This window comes from Portunus trituberculatus, chromosome 44 (genome assembly GCF_017591435.1).
Source record: "Portunus trituberculatus isolate SZX2019 chromosome 44, ASM1759143v1, whole genome shotgun sequence".
In the NCBI taxonomy this organism is placed as follows: Eukaryota; Metazoa; Arthropoda; class Malacostraca; order Decapoda; family Portunidae; genus Portunus; species Portunus trituberculatus.
In genome coordinates, this window is record NC_059298.1 from 17,377,521 (window position 1) to 17,404,476 (window position 26,956).

The 26,956-nt window shown below is 38.4% G+C and overlaps 1 protein-coding gene across 3 annotated transcripts in view; it reads right to left on the minus strand.

Moving 5' to 3' along the window:
* The window catches only part of LOC123518549 (mediator of RNA polymerase II transcription subunit 27-like), a 100,037-nt gene that overhangs the window by 34,552 nt on the left and 38,529 nt on the right, over positions 1–26,956 (minus strand). For all 3 annotated transcript variants that reach the window (XR_006678814.1, XR_006678815.1, XM_045279383.1), the window contains exon 3: positions 4,497–4,641. Coding sequence is in view for 1 of the 3 variants with exons in the window: in XM_045279383.1 (XP_045135318.1) it covers positions 4,497–4,641 (145 nt within the window). In the remaining 2 variants the exon portion in view is untranslated. The remainder of the gene's footprint in view (positions 1–4,496; positions 4,642–26,956) is intronic.

Genomic DNA, 26,956 nt, shown 5'->3' on the forward strand with positions numbered 1-26,956 from the left:
TTTTCGGTTTAATTTTTACCAACCCCTATACGTACTATTAAATCTTTCTTTCCTTATGAAGACAAAATCCCCACTGACCTAATACCCAATGTAGTATATCAATATACTTGTTCGGTATGTAAGCACCGATACATAGGCGAAACATCCAGAAACCTCACTCTGCGTATCGCTGAACACAAGGGTATATCTCATCGTACAGGATTTAAGATAACTAACCCCAACTTCTCCCCTATTCGCTCACATTCTCTAGATTTATGGCATAAATTAACAGATGACAACTTTGAAATATTAATGAAAGCTAATTACCCAAGTGACATAAAAATTCTTGAATCTTTATTTATTCATAAACTAAAACCTAAACTAAATAACCAAACTGCTTCCCACTCTTTAACTATACTCTAGCTTCATTCACATCTCAATTTTGGTTTCATAAAAGTTTTTGTCGAGACCTCCCTTTCCTTTTCCTCTCACTCACCTCAGAGCTCCACTACAGAAAGGTAATGACCGAACGTTAGATAAGTTTTTTTTCTCTTATAAATGTTAAATTAATTAATTTTTTTCTATGTCCATATTTTAGACAAATATCTTGTCATTTAAATCAATTATATTTTTTTAGCTAACCTGATGATGCCGAAATACTCTGTGAAACATTGTTGAAAAATAAACTCTGGTCCTCCATCGTGGATGCTTTTTTAAGTATCCTTACCCTGTGATACCTCAAGACTCCTCATATATATATATATATATATATATATATATATATATATATATATATATATATATATATATACACACAGGCAACCCCCGTTTAACGAAGGTTCACTCAACTAAATTTCGCTATAACGAAGGTTTCATTTTACTACCATCTGCTCGTTTAACGAACACCAAACTCGCCTTAACGAAGTTTTATCCAGGTAATTTTTTTCCAAATTTGAAAGCCCCACAGTATCATGCAAGATGACAGGCTTTTGAATACATCAGGAGCTGCTGGTACTAAGGCCTGCCTCAGGAGAAATCCTGAGACACCTGTAGAATAAAGATCAAGATCAAGCCTCTCGTGGACAACACAGGCTCTGCCGCTACAAAGGCCTGACTCAGAAGAAATTCTGTGTCACCTTTAGCATCAAGATCAAGATCAAGATCACACGCACCACTCACTGCCCAGTCAAAACATAACAGCGTCACCAGCAGCTCATCTTCCTTAGTTCAACTTACCACCAAAACCCCCTGCAATGTGGCCTAACGTTCCTAAGAAGACCAGGAAGTGTCTTACTCTCGAAGTGAAGCTGGGTATTATTTACAGACAAGAGAAAGGCCAGAAAACTAATAACATTGCTTCCCACCATGGCTTGACTCCATCTACTGTCTACTATTTTCAAGTCAAGAAACTCTATTAAGAAGGCTAGTGAGACCTCATCTTCCTTGCAAGCTAAAAGAACCAACAGAACTCGTGACTCTACAATGGATAAAATGGAAAGCCTTGTGGAAATATGGTACATAAGTTTTGTATGCAGTACCATGATGCACACTTTGTTTACAGTCCACAGGTTGCCGGTTAGTGTATTTCCCATTTCACTCTCCCTCCCTTCATAAAGTTAAGATCATCAACATTATAAAGTTACGTACATACATACATTAGTGTACATTATAATGACTTAAACTAAACTACCTAAATGTTTAACTTCATAATTTTTACTTTCATTAAACCTTTTACTGTACTATGATGCACTCTCACTTTGCTTACTCTCAATGGAAGTTCAAATCAGGGGTTAAACTTATTATAATCGGTTCGCTTAACGAAGTGTTTTTAGGAACGTAACCCCTTCGTTAAACGGGGGTTGCATGTGTATATATATATATATACACATATATACAGGCAACCCCCATTTAAATCTTATGTGGTGTGGTGAGGAAGTACACAGTGGACTGGTGGTAGTAGCAATCCCTGTAAGATGTTATGACAGTACTACAAAGAGATATAGCAAGTTGAAGTTAGCTTAGTGGGGTTTACATAGTACCCGCAAGATTTTAATCTTACTTTCAGCCTTACTATCTTACAATCCGGAAAATCCTAGAATCCGGAATGCCTGAACCCCCATGACTTCGGTTCAGGATATTTACTATATATATATATATATATATATATATATATATATATATATATATATATATATATATATATATATATATATATATATATATATATATATATATATATATATATATATATATATATATATATATATATATATATATATATATATATATATATATATATATATATATATATATATATATACAGGCAAGCCCCGTTTAACGAAAGGGTTATGTTCCTAAAAAACACTTCGTTAAGCGAACCGATTATAACAAGTTTAACCCCTGATTTGAACTTCCATTCAGAGTAAGCAAAGCGAGAGTGCATCATAGTACAGTAAAAGGTTTAATGAAAGTAAAAATTATGAAGTTAAACATTTAGGTAGTTTAATTTAAGTCATTATAATGTACACTAAAGTATTTATGTACGTAACTTTATAATGTTGATGATCTTAACTTTATGAAGGGAGGAAGAGTGAAACGGGAAAAACACTAACCGGCAACCTGTGGAATGTAAACAAAGTGTGCATCATTGTACTGCATACAAAACTTATGTACCATATTTCCACAAGGCTTTCCATTTTATCCATTGTAGAGTCACGAGTTCAGGTGGTTCTTTTAGCTTGCAAGGAAGATACGGTCTTACCAGCCTTCTTAATAGAGTCTGCTGACTTGAAAATAGAGACAGTATAATATGGAGTCGAGATGGTGGCCAGCACTGCTATAGTTTTCTGGCCTCTCTCGTGTCTGTGAATAATATCTAGCTTCACTTGGAGAGTAAGAGACTTCCTGGTCTTCTTACGAACACTAGGCCAATTGCAGGGCGTTTTGGTTGTAAGTTGAGCTAGGGAAGCCAAGCCGCTGCTGACGCTGTTATGTTTTGACTGGGGAGTGAGTGTTGCGCGTGTTGTCTTGATTTTGATCTTGATCCTGATACTTGTCCATGAGAGGCTTGATCTTGATCTTTATTCTATAGGTGTCACAGGATTTTTCCTGAGGCAGTCCTTAGTACCAGCAGCTCCTGGTGTATTCAAAAGCCTGTCAGCTTGCATAATACAATGGGGCTTTCAAATTTTGAAAAAAATTACCTGGATAAAACTTCGTTAAAGCGAGTTTGGTGTTCTTTAAACGAGCAGATGGTAGTAAAATGAAACCTACCTTGTAGCGAAATTTCGTTGTGTGAACCTTCGTTAAATGGGGGTTGCCTGTATATATATATATATATATATATATATATATATATATATATATATATATATATATATATATATATATATATATATATAGAACCCCGCTAACGAATGGGTTACGTTCCTAAAAAACCTTTCGTTAAGCAAATTTTCGTTAAGCGAATCAATTATAACAAGTTTAACCCCTGACTTGAGTTTCCATTGAGAGTAAACAAAGAAAGAGTGCATAATAATACAGTAAAAAGTTTAATGAAAGTAAAAATTATGAAGTTAAACATTTAAGCAGTTTAATTTAAGACTTAATCATTACAATGTACACTAATGTACGTATGTACGTAAGTATCTTTATAATGTTGATGATCTTAAATTTATGAAGAGAGGGAGAGTGGAGCAGGAAATACGCTAGCTGGCAACCTGTGGAATGTAAACAAAGGGCGCATCATTGTACCGCATACAAAACTTATGTACCACATTTCCTCAAGGCTTTCCATTTTATCTATTGCTGAGTCACGAGTTCAGGTGGTTCTTTTAGTTTGCAAGGAAGATATGATCTCACCAACCTTCTTGATAGAGTCAGCTGACTTAAAAATGGTAGACAATACATGGAATCAAGCCATGGTGGGAAGCAATGCTATTAGTTTTCTCGCCTCTCTCGTGTCTGTGAATAATATCCAGCTTCACTTTGAGAGTAATAGACTTCCTGGTCTTCTTAGCAACGCTAGGCGACATTGTAGGGCATTTTGGTGGCATGCAGAGTGAGGGAAGATGAGCAACTGCTGATGCTGTTATTGTTTTGAACTAGGGAGAGGGAGTGGTGCGCGTTTTGTCCACGAGAGGTGCTGGTGCATTCAAAAGCCTGTCGGCTTGCGTGATACGGCGGTTCTTTCAAACTTTGAAAAAATTACCTGGATAATATTTCATTAAAGTGAGTATGGTGTTCATTGAACGAGCAGATGGTAGTAAAAGGAAACCTTCGTTGTAGCGAAATTTCGTTGTGTGAATCTTTGTTAAGCGGGGGTTGCCTGTGTGTGTACGTGTGTGTGTGTGTATATATATATATATATATATATATATATATATATATATATATATATATATATATATATATATATATATATATATATATTTATTTATTTATATTTATATATATGGATAGCTTTCATAATATAATTCAAAACTACTGTAATTGAGCATTCACAAGCAATTATTTACCTTTTCCATATATGTATAACAGTCAAGTAACTGGTAATACTGAGGTAACTTGTCAGGAGAAGGATCCAGAGATAGTAAGCCAGTGTTTCCTAAATTTACTGGAACGGAAGATGGTGTAAGCCCAGCCATTTGTGTTTCCAGTTCTCTGAAATATTTAAAACAAGGATATTAATGTTGAAAACATATTTCATTATAATTCTTTCATGTTTTCCCTATTCAATCCATGCATAACTTGTTTAGTTAACTGTCTTGCCAATGCTAGAATTCTTGCACATATGACTTACGATCTACATGACTTAGAACTTCAACTTTATGACCACAACTATAACATTAATGAACAGAAAATGGTAATAAAAATGATGATAAAAATCATGAGCCCATAAAATTAAGTAAAAACAAAGAAAATGTTTCTGAGATTATTACAATGTAATTACCAAGCATAATATACAGCAATTTAATACAGATGACATTCAACATGATTGAGTTATGACTGATTTATTGTAACCAACTGTGATTGATAGTTCATGACTTCCTATATTCATAATGTTCTTATGTGGTCCCTTCATGAAACTCTCACCACAACCCTTATCTATGATGGCTATGCTGCAAATTACGAAGATCAGGAAGAGATGAAGAGATAGTGTGCCGGATATTGGAAAATACAGTTTTCCATGTAAAATGATGGAAAAGTGGAATGCTTTGAATGATGAAGTTGTTGCAGCACATAAAGTGCATAGCTTTAAAGAAAAATTAGATAAATGGAGGTATAGAGACAGGACACTAAGAGCCCTGCTTGAACCCTGTACAATTAGATAAATACAAATAGGTAAATACACACACATAGTAGACACCTACCAAAATAAAAATTTATTCCCAGTGAGATCTAATAGCACTAGTTCAGGGAGTGCTGTGAACTTTCCATTAAAGCTAGTTGTGATCTCACTGAACATTTCCCTTTGTGTCTCACAACTCAAGGGGGGAGTCACAGCCTGCCCTCTAAACACAACTCTCCTTCTTCACATAAAACTACATGCACTTACTACACACACACACACCCTTCACTTAAGATTCAAAATAAAAAAATGGCAACTCCAAATCCAGCCTTGGAGTCCCCTTCTGGTGAGGGGACCAGAAATGTCCCCCAGGTCGGACTGTCTCACGGTGACGATCCAAAATGTCTTGACACCTTCCTTCACTTTTCTTCATGAACTTCTACAATATTTGTAGTCTTAGATCTAATTTTCAATCTGTGGAACGCTACCTCTCCTCTATTAAACCTCATCTTCTTTTCCTCACCGAAACACAGCTATCTGAGGCAACTGACAGTAGCCCCTTCATGGTTCCCTCTTACTTTCTCTATCCTCATTTTCACTCCAAAGCTGGATGATGCATCTATGTGCACAATGGCTTAACTTGTTCTTCTGCCCACGCTCTCGAATCTTCCAAGTTTTCCACCATCTGGCTTTGACTCAATAGCCACTCTCTAACTAAATTTATCTGTGCTGTTTATCTCTCCCCTGACTCCTCTGACTATAGTAAATTCTCTGACTATTTAACTCCCAAAGTGGAGCACATTCTGTCCCTCTATCCTTTTGTGGAGATCTCCATCCTTGGAGATTTCAATGTTCACCACCAGCTTTGGCATTCCTCTCCCTTCAGTGATCATCCCGGTGAACTAGTCTTCAACTTTGCTATCCTCTATAACCTAGAGCAACTTGTGCAACATCCTACTCATATTCCTGACTGTCTTGGAGATACGCCCAACATTCTTGATATTTTCCTTACCTATAATCCTTCAACTTATGCTGTTACCCTATCTTCTCTGTTGGGCTCCTCTGATCACAATCTCATTTCTGTATCTTGTACTATTTCCCTAATCTCTCCTCAGGATCCCCCAAAGTGGAGATGCTTCTGGCATTTTGCCTCTGCCAGTTGGGGGTACCTGAAGAGGATTATACTGATTTTTCCCTGGAATGATTACCATTTCCATGTCAGAGACCCATCTCTGTGTGCTGAATGCATAACAGAGGTGATAGTGTCTGGCATGGAGGCATACATTCCTCATTCTTTTCCTCAACCTTAACCTTTTAAACCTTGGTTTAACTCAGCCTGTTCTTGTGCTATACATGATAGAGAGGTTACCCACAAGAGGTCCTTGAGCCTTCCATCTCCTGAATCTCATGCACTTTATATTTCTGTCCGGAATCATGCCAAGTCTGTTCTTCAACTTGCCAAACACTCTTTCATAAATAGAAAATGTTAAAATCTTTCAAACTCCAACTCCTCTCATGACTTCTGGCATACGGCCAAAATCATCTCCAGTAAGCTTATTTCTTCATCTTTCCCTCCTTTATTTCATCATGATGGCATCACTGCCATTTCTTCTGTCTCTTAGTAAGGCTGAACTATTCTCTCAAAGCTTTGCTAACAACTCCACCTTGGATGATTCTGTGCTTGTTCCTCCCTCTCCTCTTCCTGACTATTTCATGCCTACAATTAAAGTTCTTTGTAATGATGTTTTCCATGCTCTTGCTGACCTAAACCCTCAGAAAGTTAATGGACTTAATGGGGTCCCTGCTATTGATCTAAAAAACTGTGCCTCAGTGCTTGCACCTTGCCTGGCCAAACTCTTTCAACTATGTCTATCAACTTCTACCATTCCTTCGTGCTAGAAGTTTGCCTACATTCAGCCTGTTCTTAAAAAGGGTGACTGGTCTAATCCCTCAAACTACCTTCCTAGCTTTAATCTCTTGCTTGTCTAAAGTTTTTGAATCTATCCTCAATAGGAAGATTCTTAAACATCTGTCACTTCACAATCTTCTATCTGATCGCCAGTATGGTTTCCATCAAGGTTGCTCTACTCTTGATCTTCTGGCATTCCTTACTGAGTCTTGGTTATCCTCTTTTAGAGATTTCAGTGAAACTTTAGCCATCGCATTAGACATATCAAAAGCCTTTCATAGAGTCTGGCACAAAGCTTTGATTTCAAAACTATCCTCCTACAGTTTCTATCCTTCCCTCTGCAACTTTATCTCAAGTTCCCTTTCTGACTGTTCTATTGCAGCCGTGGTAGACGGCCACTGTTCTTCTATATCTATTAACAGTGGTGTTCCTCAGGGTTCTGTCCTGTCACCCACTCTCTTTCCATTATTCATTAATGATCTTCCTAACCAAACTTCTTGCCTTATCCACTCCCACGCCGATGATACCACACTACATCTTTCCACATCCTTTCAGAGATGACCAATCGTTCAGAAAGTCATCAGATCATGCAAGGATGCCACAGAATGCCTGACTTCTAATCTTTCTAAGATTTCTGAATGGGGCAGAGAAAACTTTTGTATTGTTCAGTGCCTCGAAAACTCAATTCCTTCATCTATCAACTTGACAGAACCTTCTAGACAACTATCCCCTCTTCTTCAATGACACTCAACAGTCTCCCTCTTCCACACTAAATATCCTTTAGCCTGTACTTTACTGGAAACTTAACATCTCATCTCATGCTAAATCAGCTTCTATGAAGTTAGGTGTTCTGTGGCATCTCCGCCAGTTTCTCTTGCTCCTCTTACTACTAGCTCTGTACAAGGGCCTTATCCGTCCTTGTATGGAGTACTTTTTGTATGTTTGGTGTTAGATAGGGTGGAATCAAAAGCTTTTTGTCTCATCAACTCCCCTTCTCTGATTGACAGTCTTCACCCTCTTTCTCAGCGCTGAAATGTTGCATCTCTTTCTATCTTTTATCGCTATTTTCATGTTGACTGCTCTACTGATCTTGCTAGCTACATGCCTCCCCCCCTCCTGCAGTCTCACTCCACAAGGCTTTCTTTTTCCTCTCACCCCTATTCTCTCCAACTCTCTAATGCAAGCGTTAACCAGTATTCTCAACCACTCATACCTTTCACTGGTAAACTCTGGAACTTCCTGCCTGCTTCTGTATTTCCATTTTCCTACGACTTGACTTCTTTTAACCCTTATGTTCCGGTGATTAAACTATTTTCCAATATCCCATGACGGGTAAAAATGGTAAACCTAGAAATTGTCAGAAGACTGTTTGAATACTAATAATTATTTTCTCTTTGTTATTCTGAATAAAATGATGTACTTTCTAGCTCAATGTGACCTCTGAAAGTTTAGTCATTGCCTTATCAAGGATTCCTCCTCCGCCCGCTGTGTGATCCGTCAAGCAGAAACAGCTCAGTGAGCGATGACACCGCGCAAACACACACACTCTCTCTCTCTCTTATCTTGGAAGAGAAATTATACACTTCCAATGAGAGAGAGAGAGAGAGTATTCTTTTACCCCTTTTCATATCAAGTTCCAAGCAAATAACATGTAGGTATCATCTCTCTCTCTCTCTCTCTCTCTCTCTCTCTCTCTCTCTCTCTCTCTCACACACACACACACACACACACACACACACACACACACACACGCCCCTTGATCGTCTTCCCAGAACACGAGAGGCACGCCTGCATCTTCGTGAGCCAGTCTGGGTTCTCAATATGATGTTTGGAGTCTGTTCTCCATCCCCACTATCTCTGGCTTCTCTCTGTTCTGAGAAAACAGGTGGATCCTCTGAATCATTTTCCGAGTCTTCACTACTGCTGTCTTCGCTTTCTTCAGTTTCTTCCTCATAATCACTGTCACTGTAGTCAGGCTCAGAAGCACTGCTAAATAAAAATCATCTGTCTTGTTCCATAGTGAGTTATGAACTGAGACGTCCCTTCGCTCTTATCAGGGTGCTTTCGACACGGCGGGTCGCTGAGGTTGCCAAGTGTCGCCCTCAGAATGGGAGAATAGCTTCGTTACCCCTAAATATAAAGAACCAGTGGCAACACTACGGGTGGAAAAAGAAGCCAGATACTTCCACTCGCCATCTGACTTGAGAAACTGTGCGTGGATCTCAGACATGAGGCGCGTAAAATCTTGATTACAGGAACGATCGCCGTCGCTATGGATGCACTGATGCAATCGTTCATATACGATCGCCGGAACATAAGGGTTAAGAGGGAGGTCTCAAAACATTTGTCCCTGAATTTAGGTTAACTCTTGTGTCATTTAAAAGAACTGGCAGCTCAGTGGGCCTTTTTTTTTGTATACAGGTAACTCTTGATTTAAGTGATAGATGCGTTCCAAGAGGCATCACATATTTCAAAATTTGCATAATACAAACTTGCAATTCTCATACGAAACAATAGATAATATGGGGGATGCGAGATGTGGTCCAAAAAATTTCTACAAAATACTCTATTTATTTGTCTAAATTAACATGTTTTTATTATTTACCATTCTAAATACTAGAAGTGCATTTAAAGTAAAGGGAAAAGCAAGAAATAATAAGAGAAAGCAAAAAGTAATAAGAGAAAACAACAAAACAATGAATACGTAAACACAACACTCACTGCATCACTGCCTTCACCACTCACACCACAGTCAGTCACCATCTTCCTCTGAGCTTTTCCACTTGATCAAAAATCCACTTATCAAAAGTAAACACTAGTAAAAAAATAAACGCAGGACGCCAATGTCTTCACACCCTCACAAGCATTTGCCCTCACTGTCCACCTCCGAGTCAAGGATGTCATCATCCACCTGCGCTTCCTCTGCTTCCACCGCTTCCACGGGATTGTCCACATCCTCTTCTGGTACTACATCTTCCACTGTTTTCTTGAAAAACTGCAGCATGGTAGTCTGGTGCTTTTTCTTGGAAAATTCTTTTTGCATTACTGTGTAGCAGAAGAGTGGGTCCATGGCTTTTCTTGTCGCTGTGCTGCCCCGCTCCACATTGGAGTCCATTTCCTCTAGTATGGCAAGACCTTCTCTCATTTTTCCAAGTACTTCAATGAGCCTCTTGGCTGTCATGGCCAGTCCTTGAAGGCATATTGAAGAGATTGTGTCTGTACTCGGTGCTGGCAGGCTGCAAATGAGGCGCGGGAAGAGGAAGGAGCAGTGATGCTCCCACCTATCGGCCAGCTGCGGAACTCTCTGGCGCAGTTTGAAATTGCGTCCGGCACTCAGTTTGAAAATACGGTTGGGCCAAATCGTGTATAAGCAAACCGATCGCACAAATTTAATTACCGTATTTTACTGATTACAAGATGCACTGTTCTTCCTAAAAAATACCCTGAAAAACACTAGTGTGTCTTCCAAGATGAATGTTGTATTGAAAGGTAACACCCAGCCTCAAGCGAGCTTGGACACCGATAGTCACCTGGATTTGTATGTTGAGTCATTACATTATGATGTTAGCTTAAGTACTATTTAATTCAGCTTTTTATATGATGTAAACTCAGTACTTAGCTATTACAAGTATTTCCAATACCATAATCCTTTGTGGAGCTTACTCAGCATGTGGAGAAAACGGGCTACTCCCTTGTCTCATAGCAACACACACATACATACACACGAATGCACGCACATGCCAGGCGCCTTTATACCTTTATTAATAGAACATCCAAGTGGCTTACTCATTCAAGCAAGAGTCAAAATTCCACTTATGAATTATATTCACATTCATAAAGCCTGTGAAGCACGATTGCAAAATAAAATAAATACGAACTGCAGCACTGACATGTTCGGTTTCGGCGATTCAGCTATTTTAATAACCTAAGTTGTTCAGTCACCCAAATTTCCAAAACTTTGGAATTTCCGAATGACAAACATCCGAAATTGAGGACAAGTGATCATGTAATGCAAACAATATGTCCAATACATACCGTCGCCAGCCACTAAAACAAGAAGAGATGGACTGCTTTACTGTGTACGTATTCACCTATGGTGTTTTTATTTACATAGTTCTAAATATGTGGTGAGTGCTCTTGCAAATTTGTAATGAGTGCTGAAACAATAGTGTCTTGCAGACTCCTTGCTTCTTATGTTTTTGTGTTCAGTGGTCGGGTATATGGTGAATGTGTTCTTGTATGAGAATGACTTCTTTTTTCTTAGAAATTTCCTTCAAATATTAGGGCGCGTCTTCCAAGATGCAGTGTCTTGCAAGCCGTAAAATATGGTAATTATAATATTATTTGGTCGCGTATTAACCCATAAGAGGTCAACATACCTTTACATCACATATACTCATCCTGGTCACCAAAAATCACTTTTTTGTTTATTGTTCCATATGTATGAAAATGATCACAAAACTAAAAAAAAATAAGTTAAAGTTCAAAATCGGCATTTTTAAATGTCCCGCTGGGGCTTTAAACTTGGCTCGCTGGTGCTGCCAGGCGTCGATTTTTGTTTTTCTTGATTTTTGTTGTTTACCGACCTTTAAGAGCTATAAATGATAATCTACGATAAGTAAGTGTATTATGGGTCCTTATTATCTAAGACAGTTGCATGTTTTCATATATAGTTAATTTCCATTTTTTAAATGAAGCAGTTTTATTACAAAATAATTATATTTTTTTGTCTAACACTACAAGTACCCTTTGGCTTCCTTCACATTATTTACACTATAAATGATAATCTATGACATAACAGCTCATCAATCTCAGCGAAAGTTAGAGAGCGGTGACGCGTTCCTGCCATTGTGACTCATAGCCAAGTGATGGATGGGGACGCTCCGACACGGGGAAGCAGCAGCGCGTGCGCAGTGAGAGGGGGTTGGGGGGGGAGGGCTCACGCACGTGTTCAAATGGCAGGAAGCCGTGCTAAAATATGCTAGACACATACAGAAAAATAATTCATGTAAGCAGAAGGCATCTGGAAGTAGTAGAAGGCGGGAAAGTGACGAACGTACTTGTACGTGATTGACCACAGGAAGTAACCTCCGATTTCACGTACTTGTACGTGATTGACCACATATGGGTTAACAAACACGCGTAAATCAAGAGTTACCTGTATTTTGTTGCTCTTGGCCAGTTGTCCCTCCTACATAAACATAAACACACACACACACACACACACACACACACACACACACACAAGCTTGAAATAAAAGAGTTAATGAAGGAACTGGATGAAGAGAAGGCAATGGGACCGGATGAAGTCTCAGGCAGAATACTGAAAGAATATAGGGAAGAACTAGCAAGTCCTATATACAACATCATAAAATGCTCAATAGAAAATGGAACAGTACCAGTAGAATGGAAAAGAGGTGAGGTGGTTCCCATATATAAGAGCGGAAGGAAGGAAGAACCTTTAAATTACAGACCGGTATCACTAACTAGTATAATATACAAGATGTGTGAAAGTAATAAAGAAACAATGGATCGAGTTTCTTGAAGACAACAAATTATTATCAAATAGCCAATTTGGTTTTAGAAAAGGTCGGTCGTGTGTAACAAATTTACTGAGTTTCTACTCCAGAATAGTTGATAGAGTACAAGAGAGAGAGAGGGATGGGTTGACTGCATTTATTTTAATTTAAAAAAGGCATTTGACAAAGTGCCACATGCAAGATTACTCTGGAAGTTAGAGGAGAAGAGTGGTTAAAAAGGAAGCACATTGAGAGGGATAGAAAATTATTTGAGGGGGAGAGAAATAAGGACGGTAGTTAAAGATATGAAGTCCAAGTGGAGAGCAGTAGAAAGCAGAGTGCCACAGGGGTCAGTATTGGCACCAATACTTTTCCTCATTTATATTAACGACATGCCAGAAGGAGTGAACAGCTACATAAATCTGTTTGCAGATGATACGAAACTGGGCAGAGTTATAAAGCAAAAAGAGGATTGTGAAATACTGCAAGAAGACCTAAATAAGATCTGGGAATGGAGTAAAAAGTGGGAAATGGAATTCAATGTGAACAAAAGCCATGTCATGGAAATGGGAAAAAGTGAAAAACGACTCGTGGGAATCTATAAGATGAGAGATGGAGTAGAACTGGAGAAAGTAAAAAAGGAAAAGGACTTAGGAGTGACGACAGAAGAAAACAATCAACCAGTAAGCCATATTGATAGAAATTTTAGAGAAACATAATTTGTTAAGGAAAATTGGAGTAGCATTTCACTACATGGACAAAAAAATGATGAAGAAATTGATAAGTACTATAATAAGACCCAGATTGGAATATGCAGGAGTAGTGTGGACCCCTCATAAAAAGAAACACATAAGGAAGTTGGAGAGACTACAAAAAATGGCTACAAGAATGGTTCCAGAATTTGAAGGGATGACATATGAGGAGAGACTAAAGGCTATGGATCTACCAACCCTGGAACAAAGAAGGGAGAGAGGAGATCTGATATAAGTTTATAAATTGATCAATGGAATGGACCAAGTGGATAATGAGAAACTGATCCTGAGAGAAGAATATGACATTCGAAGCACAAGATCGCATAGTAAAAAGCTGAGAAAAGGAAGATGTCTGAGAGATGTTAAAAAATATAGTTTCCCGCAAAGATGTATTGAGACGTGGAACAGTTTAAATGAAGAAGTAGTGTCTGCAACGAGTGTGCATACTTTTAAAGTAAGACTGGATAAGTGTAGATATGGAGAAGGGGCCACACGAGCATAAAGCCCAGGCCCTGTAAAACTACAACTAGGTAAACACACACACACACACACACACACACACACACACACACACACACACACACACACACACACACACACACACACACAAACAACCAGGACATTGTGCCAGCCAAATATATCTGAGCAGCTTGCAGGGAAAAGCTACAACAGGAGCTGGTGACTGGCCTAGACGTATGTACAGCGGGGGAGGGGGCTATAGGTTCTCCTGTCTCCATATTAAATAAGTTTTGGATTGTATACAGGGAAAGAAGGACGAGAGAGAAATGGAACAGAGCAGTGCTGCCAGATGTATGATGGAATCAAAACATATGCCTTCGTGTGAAAACCAATGGTACACTGAAACTCTTGTTGGACTAAGGAAACTAACTGAGGATATTATGGACAAGGGTTTTTTGGATTCAGGGATGAACAAGGTAGTATGAGAAGGTTGATCAATGTAGAAAGGGAATTAAGTTATATGAAGGAAGTGATGTCGAGTCTAATGGACAAAGAAGACAGACTGACAATGGAAAACAAAGAGCTGAAATTGAGATTGGTAGAATGTGAGATCAATGCAATCAATCAGGGATTAAAAGAAATACAAGAAATAAAGAAACAAAATGACATACTAAATGCCACATGCCAAGACTACAAAGGCTCCTTAAGGAACTTACAGGTTAAAGTGCAGGATGGGATTGTGGACAGGGTAAAAGGTGGATTGGGTGAAAACAAGCTGAAGGAACTACAAAATTAATGGTAGCAGGAAAAGGAAGAGGAAAAAATAAAATTTTTGGAGGTTGTAAAGAAACAAATTCAGGAAAAGATGAAAGTCACTGTAATTGAATTAATTAAAAAGAAAGAAAACCTGGTGTAGGATACAGTGGATAAGGAAAAAAGCTTCGTGATTTTTGGGATGAAGGAAAAGAAAAATCCAAATAAATTCACGAGAGAATGTGAAGAGAGAGAATTGGCCAAAGTGGTTATTAAACAAGTACAAGACAGCAAACAAGAACTAGACCAGGAGGTGGAGGAAGTCATCAAGCTAGGAAGATACAGTGAAGGGGATAGGAGACTAATGAAAGTGAAAATGAGATCCCCCAAGTGGCAGTAGAGGAAATTATGGCTAGGAAAGGGAAGCTGGCCAATAATACTGAACACAAGGCTATATGGATAAAAAGAGATATGACCTTAGAGGAGAGAGAAAAGGAGAAAAAGCTACGACGTGAAGCTAAGGAAAAAAAAACGAGAAAAGAACAGAGACAGAGAAGAAGAATTTCTACTGGACGGTTCTGGATACGACACTAAAGAAGTGATACCTACAGACGAAAGAGGAGGTTGTGGAGGAGGCAAGAAACTAAGAGTGACTTATACTAATATAGATGGGTTGTTATCAAACTTGTTGGAGGTTAGGAATTATTTGAAAGATAAAAAGTCACATGTAATGTACATTGTTGAAACAAAAGTAAGAGAGCAGATCCATGTTAGCTTTAAAGAGGAGGGATATAATAACCAGAAGAGAGAAAGGGAGGGTAAAGGGGGAGAAGTGCTAATAATGGTTTGTGATAATATATGTGTGGAGGATATGCAATATGAAAGCAATGGGAGTAACAATCAAAACAGAGGAACTGAAGAAGAAAAAAATTAAAGTTAGATATATGCCACCTAAGACAAATACATGGGGAACTGAGGAACATAAAGATATGCAACAAGAGGTGATTAATTGCTTAGATAAAATTATAAAAAGAGATAGAAGAATACTTTTAGTTGGAGACTTTAACTGCAAAAAAGGAAACTGGAGAGAGATGGAATTAATGGATAATGCTGGACAGTGGAGCGAGGAACTGTTACAGCTGACTATGGTTAATGCAATGGATCAATGGATGAGGGAGTCAACAAGGTACAGAGGGTGGAGGAGAAAGAATCATTGTTCCTTGATCTAGTATTCACAAAGAAACCAGAGCCCCCTCCAATCACACAATAACTTAGTCCAATGGGAAGAAGTGATCATGTAACATAAGAGATGCAAATTCACGAGGAAGATCAGATAAGTTACAGAGATGACTACAAAGGAGAGGTATTAAATTATGCAAGAGCAGATTTTGAAAAATTAAGGATCTATTTTGCTGATATTGAGTGGAGAAAGATTATGTACAGAAAGACAGCACAAGGAAATATGACATTCTTACAAAAATATAATGGAGTAAAAAAAAAAAAATTGTACCTGTTTATGAAGTTAAGAAAAAATACATGCTTGATACAATGCTAGATGCATATAAGCTAAAAAAGCAAAAGATAAAGTGTGAAAGAATCTTGTAAAAAAGAGAAATGACTATAGCAGACGGCAGTACAAGGATGCCAGATATTAATATATTAGAGTAAGGGGAGAGGAAGAAAGAAACTTTGAGAAAGATGTGGTGCATAAAAGCAAAGACGAACCCAAACTTTTCTACAAGTTTATAAATGAACAAGGAAACAATTGAAAAAATAACTAAAGAAGGGAAGACATACCAAACAGAGAAGGAAATGTGTAAAATAATGAATGAGAGCTTCAAAACGGTGTTCACTGCAGAAGATTTCACAGAACCTAGTAGGAGATTGCATTGCCAAGGATTACAGGAGATCACAGTGCACAAAGAGGATATTGGAATATTACTGGATAAGTTGGATGTCAGAAAAGCAATGGGGTCAGATGGTGTATCAGGATGGGTGTTAAAAGAATGTAAAGAGAAACTACTGGATCCAATTTGGGAAATAATTACAAGTTTAATAAATGCAGGGAAAGTTCCACTAAAATGGATGAGAGCCAACATAATTCCGATATTTAAAGGAGGAAAGGCAACTAAACCACTAAACTACAGAGCAGTGTCACTTACAAGTGTCATAGGGAAGTTATGTGAAATAATTATCGAAGAAAAATGGCTTAAATTTCTAGAAGAGGAGCAAGTCATATAGAACAGACAATTTGGGTTCAGGACAGGGAGGTCATGTGTGTCAAACTTATCAAGCTTATACTCGAGAGTTATTGGAGGACTTGAAAACAGACATGGATGGGTGGACACAGTATACCTACATATTTAAAAGGCTTTTGACGAAGTCCTTCATGGATGACTACTCTGGAAACTAGAGAACATAGGAGGACTGCGAGGAACTTCACTAGAAGGGACAAGAGATTATTTGAAGGAGAGGGAAATGAAAACTGTGATCAGAGATACGCATTCATCTTGCGGTAAAGTAACTAGCGGAGTGCCACAAGGGTCAGTGTTTGCCACCATTATGTTTCAGATTTATGTAAACGACATTCACATTGGGGGTAAACAGTTATATAAATATATTTGCTGATGATGCAAAGCTGTTAAAAGTTATCAAAACCAGAGAGGACTGTCTGCTGTTGCAGGAAGATATAAACAAGATCTATAAGTGGAACAGGAAGTGGAAATTGGAGTTTAATGCCAAGAAATGTCACACAATGGAACTAGAAAAGAGTAAGAGAAGACCGGTATAGAACTATTTGATGGGAAAGGAACAAAAAATAATGAAGGCTAAAGAGGAAAAAGATCTGGGAGTGGTTATACAAGAAAATCTGAGCCCCCAAAAACACATAACCATGATATTTGGACTATCATATAAAATGGTGACTTATATAAGACTGGCATTCCAATACATGGACAAACATATGAAGAAAAAATCATCATAAGAATGATATGTCCAAGGCTGGAATATGCAGCAGTGGTATGGTCTCCAAGCTCTAAAAAGGATTTAAGAAAATTGGGAAGGATATAGAAGATTGCTACAAAGATGGTGCCGGAATTAAAGGACCTAACATATGAAGAACGCAATGGGACTGCCAACCTTACAAGATAGAAGAGAACGTGTGAGCCTAATAATAATCTATAAGATAGTCAAAATGGCATTGAAAAGATAGACAAAGAAGACCTGGTGATGTAGACAGAAGAAGATGGAAGGACAAGAGGACATGAAAAGAAGATCAGGATGAGGCAGTGTGTGAAGGATATTGGAAAATACAGTTTTCCATACAGAAGGGTGAAAAAGTGGAATGCATTGGATAATGAAGTTGTTACAGCACATAATGTGCATAACTTTAAGGAAAAATAAGATAAATGGAGATATGGAGACAGGACACTATGAGCCCCACTTGAAACCTGTATAATACAAGTAGGTACAGTAAATACACACAGTTGACTATGGTGAATACACTGGATCAGTGAGTGGAAGAATTAAAAAGGTACAGAGAGGAAGAAGAACCATCATTGCTTACCCTAGTATTCACAAAGAAGCCAGATTCCTCTCCCAGCAAGCAATACCTTAGTCCAATAGGAAGAAGTGATCATGTAACATTAATGTTGGAAATGCAGGTAGAGGACAGGATAAGATACAGAAAAGACTACAAAAAAGAAATCAAATTATACAGGAGCAGATTTTGAAAAGTTAAGAAAATCTTTTGCTGATACTGAATGGAGGAACATTATGAAAGGAAGGAAAATACAGGGGAAATATGAAATATTCCAACAGAAATATAACGAAGGAGTGTAAAAATACATACCAATCTATAGAGTAAAGAAAAGTATACATGCTTGGTACAATGTCAGATGTATAGAACCTAAAAAGGAAAAATATAAAGCTTGGAAGAAACTCAAAAGGCAGAGAAATTAAAAACAACAGACAGTAGTATAAGGATGTGAGAAATTAATATATTAGAGTAAGGAGAGAGGAAGAAAGAAACTTTGAGAAAGATGTGGTGAAACAGCGAAGATGAACCCAAACTTTTCTACAAATTTATACATGGTAAGATGAAAAATAAGGAAACAATAGAAAAATAATTAAAGGGAAGACATACCAAACAGCAAAGGAAATGAGTGAAATAATGAATGAGAATTTCAAAACTGTGTTCACTGATAAAGAGGAATTAAAGAACCAAATAGGACATTGCATTGCTGAGAACTGCAGGAAACCACAATGCACAAAGATGTTGGAAGACTAGTAGATAATTTGAATGTCAGATGGTGTATCAGGCTGGGCACTAAAGAAATGTAAAGAGAAGCTGTTAGATCCAATTTGGGAAATGGTTACCAGCTCATTAAAAGAAGGGAGAATACCACTGGAATGGAAGAGAGCCAACATAATCCTAATATTCAAGGGAGGAAAGTCAACTGAGATATTAAATTACAGACCGGTATCACTTACAAGTGTTGTGGGGAAGATATGTGAAACTGTTACCAAAGGAAAATGTGTTAAACATCTGGAAGAACTCTTTATATCGAACCTACAATTTGGGTTCAGGACAGAAAGGTAGTGAGTCAAAGTTTTTGAGTTTTTTCTCAAGAGTGATATAAGGACTGGAGAGCCGAGATGGATGAGTGGACACGGTATACCTGGATATAGAAAAAGGCTTTTGATAAAGTCCTTCACAGCAGACTATTTTGGAAGTTAGAGAGCATAGGAGGACTGAGACGAACTTTGTGAGATTTGATAAGGGATTACTTGAAGGCCAGAGAGATGAGAACTTTCATCAGAGATATATACAGTAAGTCCTCGTTATATGGTAGTTCTTTATCCGGTAAATTCACAGTTACGGTATTTGGAATTTACTACCCTCGATTCGATATATGGTAAGAAATATTCACAGATACGGTATCCGCTCATGTCATCCGAGAGGGCCAAGCGCGGGGGAGCAGGGGTGATGACGTCATCCACGCCACACCTCCCCGCCATTCACAGTATTGACTTCAACTTGACCACCCTTGGAGCCTATTATCTCTTCCTCTTTCCCCCCCTTTTATTTCTAACTGCATTTCATATTACTTACATGCATTACTAATTAGATGAATAAATGGAATATTAAAGGGTCTATTGTAAGCACAAATATATTCATAATAATTATGGCAAATATTAAAAGCCTACTACTAGCGGCGAACCATGCAGCAACTGATAAAGGACATAGATTGGCCTGGGAAGCCCACTATCAGAGAATGGTGGAAGTCGTATAACATCAAGCACGCCTTAGATAACATCAAGTCATCTTGGGACGAAGTGAAGACGTCTACCATGAACTTGGCGTGGAATAAAGTATGGCCAAAATGCGCGCATGACTTCCCAGGCTTCGCTGAAGACGACATCAATGCGATCAGAAATAACAGTAAATCTGTGCCATAGGGCTGGCTTCGATGAAGTTGATGATGATGATGTTCAAGATCTTTTGGAAAGCCACGCTGAACCTCTCTCAAATTAACTTATAGAGCAAGACAAGGCATCACAGGAGACAGAAAATGAGGTAGACAAGGAAGAAGAACCTGTGCGTGGCCTGGACATTGAATGTCTTGGTGGTATCGAAAAAGCTCCGGAAACCCTGAAGGAATGTGACCCAAATCCTGCCAGGAGTAGCAAAGTGGCTCATGACGTAGAGAAAAGTGTCAAGATTTATAAAAAAATCTATGATGAAAAAACAAGAAAAACCAAACAGTCCTCCATCTACTTGTTCTTCAAGCCAGTCAGACATGCTGTCCCTGTCACACCTGCTGATCCTGCTACAGCTGGCCCTTCCACATCCACTGCTGACGGTTCAACAGCTGGCCCTTCATCCATATCCTCTTTCTTCAAACCAATGAAACGTGCCGACTCTGCTACAGCTGGCCCTTCCTCCATATCCTCTTTCTTCAAACCAGTGAAATGTGCCAACCCTGCTACAGCTGGCCCTTCCTCCATATCCTCTTTCTTCAAACCAGTACCGTGCCAACCCTGCTACAGCTGACCCTTCCACATCTTCCGATAGTGCAGACGATGACGTCTTATCCTTGTCTACACACTCAGCGGAAGATGAATAAGGGCTGAAATCCCTATTGTCCCTTAGCCTCGGGAGGGACATCATCTGATAGAATACATGGCAAGTGAAAGGTAAATAAAGACGTTTTGTTTATTTCTTTTGCGCAGTACTTTAATTTTTTTTTTTCTTTTATGATGATTTTCATGTATTTTCATTGCTGTAGGGGTGACTTTTGACGTGCTGGAACGCATTCCCTATTATTACATGTTATAATGGGTTCGGTATACGGTAATTTTGATTTACAGTAAGGTTTCCAGGAACGCATATCTACCGTATAACAAGGACTTACTGTACTCATCTTGAGGTAAAGTAACACATGGAGTGCCACAAGGGTCAGTGTTAGCCCCCATTATGTTCCAGGTATATGTAAATGACATATAAAATGGGGTAACCAGTTATAATAATTTGTTTGCTGAAGAAAAAAAATTGTTAAGAATACATAATCTAAACTCGAGAAGACTGTTTGCTGCTGCAGGAAGATATAAAAAAAATTTATGAGTGGAGTAATAAGTGGAAGTTAGAGTTCATTGCCAAGAAATGTCAAATAATGGAATTAGGAAAGAGTTAGAGAAGATTGGTATGAAACTATCTGACGGAAGAGGAACAGATAATGAAAACTAAAGAGGGAAAAGATCTGGGAATGGTTATACAGGAAAATCTGAGCCACCGAAAAACACATAAGACATTTGGATTAGCATATAAAGCATTGACTAATATTAGAGTGGCATTTTAATACATGGACAAAGATATGATGAAAAAAATTATTACGAGCATGATACATCCAAAGTTGGAATATGCAGCAGTGATGTGGTCACTGAGCTAGAAAAAGAGATACAAGAAGATTAGAAAGGATCCAGAAGATAGCTACAAAGATGGTACTGGAACTAAAGGACCTAACATATGATGAAAGGCTGAAGGAAATGGGACTGCCAACCTTACAAGATAGAAGAGAATGAGGAGACCTAATAACAATGTATAAAATAGTATATGGCATTGAAAAGATTAACAAGAAAAACCTAGTGCTGGTGACAGAAGCTGGAAGGACAAGAGGACATGTAAAGAAGATTAGGATGAGGCAGTGTGTGAAGGATATTGGAAAAGTGGAATGTTTTGAGTGATGAAGTTGTTACAGCACATAACTTTAAAGAAAAATTTGATATATGGAGACATGGAGACAGGACACTATGAGACCCACTCGAACTCTGTACATTACAACTTTGTAAATACACGCATGCATGCAAAATTACTGAAACGAGTGGAAAATGACATGGATTGTGAAATGCTACAAAAAAATTTGAATATGATACACGAGTGGAGCAAGAAATAGGAAATGGAATTTAATGCAAAAAAGTGCAGTGATGGAGCTAGAAAAAAGCAAAAGAAGACGGAAGAGATCTTACACTATGGGAGGGGTAGAAATGCAGAACACAAAAGAGGAGAAAGACCTGGGTATTACAATAAATGACAATTTATCACGGGAAAAACAAGTCAACAACATAGTTGGGGAAACATATGAGTTACTAAGAAAAATTAAATGGACATTTACCTACATAGATGAAGAGATGATGAAAAAACTAACAGAATACATGATTCTACCTAAACTAGAATATGGTGCACTTATATGGTCACCACATAATAAGAAAGATAAAAGGAAGATAGATAGGATTCAAAGAGCTGCAATCAAAATGGTTCCAAGTTTGAGAGACCTAACATATGAGGACAAATAAAGATATCAAAACTTCCAACACTGCAACAGAAGAGAGAAAGAGGAAACTTAATTGCTATATACAGGTCATGGAAAGGGATGGACACAGTTGATAAAGAAGACCTATTTGTGTGGGACTCAAGAAATACATGGGGACACGGCATGAAATTGAAAAAGACCGTGTGTAGAAGAGATATTAAGTAATACAGATTTCCAAACAGAAGCATAGAAATATGGGACAAGTTGGATGGAACAGTGGTTCAAGCAAGAAATATTTATGACTTTAAAGCCAAACTGGATGACTATAGGTATGGAGACAGGACAGCATGAGCATAGCCCTTTTCCTGTAAAACAACACAATGACTGTTTGAGGGGGATGCAAAAACAAGAGCTCCAGTGGGGGTTACACTGCCAAATCCTGACTATGAAGCCAAGCAGACCAGGTGATCTATTGCAGGGGGGAGAGGGGGCTAAGCTAGTGGTCCTGTCTCCAAAGTTATATTGAATTTGCTTGTGTTGAGGCCAAAAAGAAGTATGGAAGGGGATGAGAATATGAATGGAGTAAAATTATTGAAACACTTTTGGGACTACGACAGCTGGGAGATTGGAGTAATGAAAGTGAATTTTTGGGATTTAAGGAGGAAAGAGTCAACATGAGGATCATCCCAATGGAAAGAGAAAATTGAGTTTTCAGGGAGATGGTTGCTGGGATTTTTTAAAAAACAGGATCACCTGATTGCAGAAAACCTAGAGTTCAGAGAGAGATGTGACAAGTTAGAGAGTACTGCTAGAATGAACAATAACATGAAGAAAACTCTACATGAAATAAAAAGGTAAAATAGCACCCTTAAGGGCAAATGTACGAACTATGAAGTACCACTACAAGGACTAGAGGAAAGGCTAGACACTAATGTGGAAACAGGAAAGGGGATAAACAAAGCAAAACTAGAGGAATGGATGAAGGTCTGGAAAAAAGAACAATAAGAAGAAAAGTGAATTTGTTGAAGTAGTTAGCAACAAATGAGGGAGAAAACAAAGGACACAGTCATACAAATGATCAAGGAAAAGGAAGAATTACTGAGAGATACGGTGTACAAAAAGAAGTGCATAGTTATATATGGACTAGACAAAAAAAGGAATCCAGTGAAATTTGTGAGGGAGAAGGAGAAGATGGATAAGTGGTTCTAGATGAAAACCAGTCTTGAAAAAGTAACAGAAGAAATATATTGACTTGATAAATATAGTGAGGGAACCAAAAAGACCACTAAAAGTTAAAATGACATCACAAATAGGGCTAGAAGAAATATTAGCAAGGACTGGAAAGTTGGCTGGTAAGACAGAATATAACAATATTTGGATAAAGAGAGAGATGAATCAGGTAGAAAGGGAAAAAGAGAGAGAACTGAGAAGTGAAGCTAAGGAAAAAAATGAGAGAAAGACGGAAAAGAGAGTTCTACTGGAGAGTATTAGACATGAGGCTGAGGAAATGGTATATTTGGGAAGGGGAAGGAAAGTATTAAGAGTTATGTATACAAATATATATGAATTTATATCAGGAAGGAGTTATGTATACAAATATAGATGAATTTACATCAGGAAGCTTGGAAGTGAGAGATTATACATTAGAAAAAGGATATGTGCCACCAAAGACTAATATAGTGAAACTTGATGTACATAAAGAAATGCAAAGGGATGTGCTATATTGCCTGGACAATATGTTAAAGAAGGACAAAAGTGTGTTACTTTTGAGAGACCTAAACTGCAAACATGTAAATTGGAAAGAAATGGATGTAAAGTCATGCTGGACATTTGGGGGAGGGGAAGAAGAAGCACCTACATTGGATTTGGTATAAAAGAAAAAAAAAAAAAAAAAAAAAAAAAAAAAAAAAAAATATGAAGAACGACTGCAGCCACTGCCAGGTGATCCTCCGCAGTCATAAGAATAACATATTGTCCTGCGCTTTCTCTATGAAATTTTTTTTCCCATTTAGAAGCTTACAATGGCAAGGAAGAGGCTTTTTAATGGTGAGAATAAGCCTAAAAGAAAGAATGTGACTGTAGGAATATTACTTAGATAGTAATGTATGGAAACACTTAACACTATACTAATACACATATTCTAAACTCTCATACATCTGGCAGCCACACCTACCCACAATCCTGAGAAGGTTTACACCCAGACTGAGAAGAGGACACACACACACGAGTTAGCCAGGATTGTTTTGTCCCCTGTAGCCGGTTAAAGAATAATACACGTGTTGACTGTCTCCTGAACTTTACTTCAAGCCCTGTGATACTGACAGCTCCACTAACATACGCAGATTCTTATATAGGGCTCTGTGAGATCCCATCTGCAAGGCCCAGAACATGGCGCAGTGAACGGCCCACAACATGGTGCAGTGAGTGGCTGGCGTGTGATCAAACGCTTTTTCAGTGTTTTGCCTCTCTTTTCATCACCAGACTTCTGTCTGTGGTGTGTTACGTGCCCCTGGTATAGTGCAGTGCTACTGTGTTTCCTGTGCAGTGATTACAATGTATAGTGCAGTGTGGTGGCGTTTTTCCGGTGCCAGGAAGGATTTCTGACGCTATCAGGAATACCTTCGTCCCCCTTTGAACCGGGAGAAAACAGAGCTTCTGTCATACATGCCCCCGCCTGCTAGAAGTGTTGGGACACACTGCTGGGAGCAGCGCGGCAAGCAGAGGGAAGTAAGACCACTCCCCACCACCTCTGCTTCCCCTCAAGGCAGCAGTATTGTACCATGTGATTCCACCACAGATTTTGCACAACTACGCACTTCTCACGGTGCACTACCTCACCTGTGGTCGTATCTGTGCCTTTGGTTATGCTACTATTGCAACAGTGAGGATTCGAGGAGTTGATCCGCCCAAAGATATGTCACGCAAACACACATGCCAAGGGCGCGAAAACCACAACAAATTAAGCAATAGGCAACCATGGCAGAATTTCAGGATTTCAGCACTTACTCATCTTCCGCTGAGTGGGTAGATGAGGATAAGACATCGTCGTCTGCACTGTCGGAAGCAAATGTGGAAGGGCTAGCTGTAGTAGGGTCGGCACACTTCACTGGTTTGAAGAAAGAGGATATGGAGGAAGGGCCAGCTGTAGAACTGTTGCCAGCAGATGTGGAAGGGCCAGCTGTAGCAGGGTCGGCAGGTGTGACAGGGACGGCATGTCTGACTGGCTTGAGGAACGAGTAGATGGAGGACTGTTTGGTTTTTCTTGTTTTTTCACCATAGATTTCTTGATAAATCTTGACCATTTTCTCTATGTCATGAGCCACTTTGCTATTCCTGGCAGGATTTGGGTCATGTTCCTTCAGGGTTTCCAGAGCTTTTTCGATATCCCCAAGACATTCTCTAAGAGTTTTGATGTCCAGGCCACGCACAGGTTCTTCTTCACAGGTTTCTTCTACCCTGCTGTATCACGCAAGCTGACAGGCTTTTAAATACACCAGCGCCTCTTGTGGACAACACGCATACCACCCTTCACCACTCTTAGTTCCAAACAGAAACTAGCACCAGCTCGTCATCTCACGCTCAACATTGCTAAGAAGAAAAGGAAATCTCTTAGTCTCGAAGTGAAACTGGATATTATTCACAGACACGAGAGGTGAGAAAACTAATAGCATTGATCGCCACCATGGCTTGACTCCATCTACTGTCTCTACTATTTTCAAGTCAGCAGACTCTATTAAGAAGGCTGGTGAGACCATATCTTCCTTGCAAGCTAAAAGAACTTCCTGAACTCATGACTCTACAATGGATAAAATGGAAAGCATGTGGAAATGTGGTACATAAGTTTTGTATGCGGTACAATGATACAACCTTTGTTTACATTCCACAGGTTGCCAGCTAGTGTCTTTCCCACTTCACTCTCCCTCCCTTCATAAATTTAAGATCAACAACATTATAAAGTTACTTATCATACATACATTAGTGTACATTATAATGACTTAGTCTTAAATTAAACTGCTTAAATGTTTAACTTCATAATTTTTACTTTTATTAAACCTTTTACTGTATTATGATGCACTCTCACTTTGTTTACTCTAAATAGAAGGTCAAATCAGGGGTTAAACTTGTTATAATTGGTTCGCTTAACAAAAATTCGCTTAACGAATGTTTTTTTTAGGAACATAACCCACTCGTTAAGCGGGAGTTGCCTGTATATGTAAGTAAGTATGTATATATGTGTGTATATATATATATATATATATATATATATATATATATATATATATATATATATATATATATATATATATACAATAAGTCCTCGTTATATGGTAGTTCTTTATCCGGTAAATTCACAGTTACGATATCTGGAAATTACTACCCTAAATTCGATATACAGTAAAACCTCGCTTGACGAACGTCTCTAAGGACGAACAATTCGAGAGACGACCAAAAAATTTGTCAATGTATCGACCAAGGGGACAAAC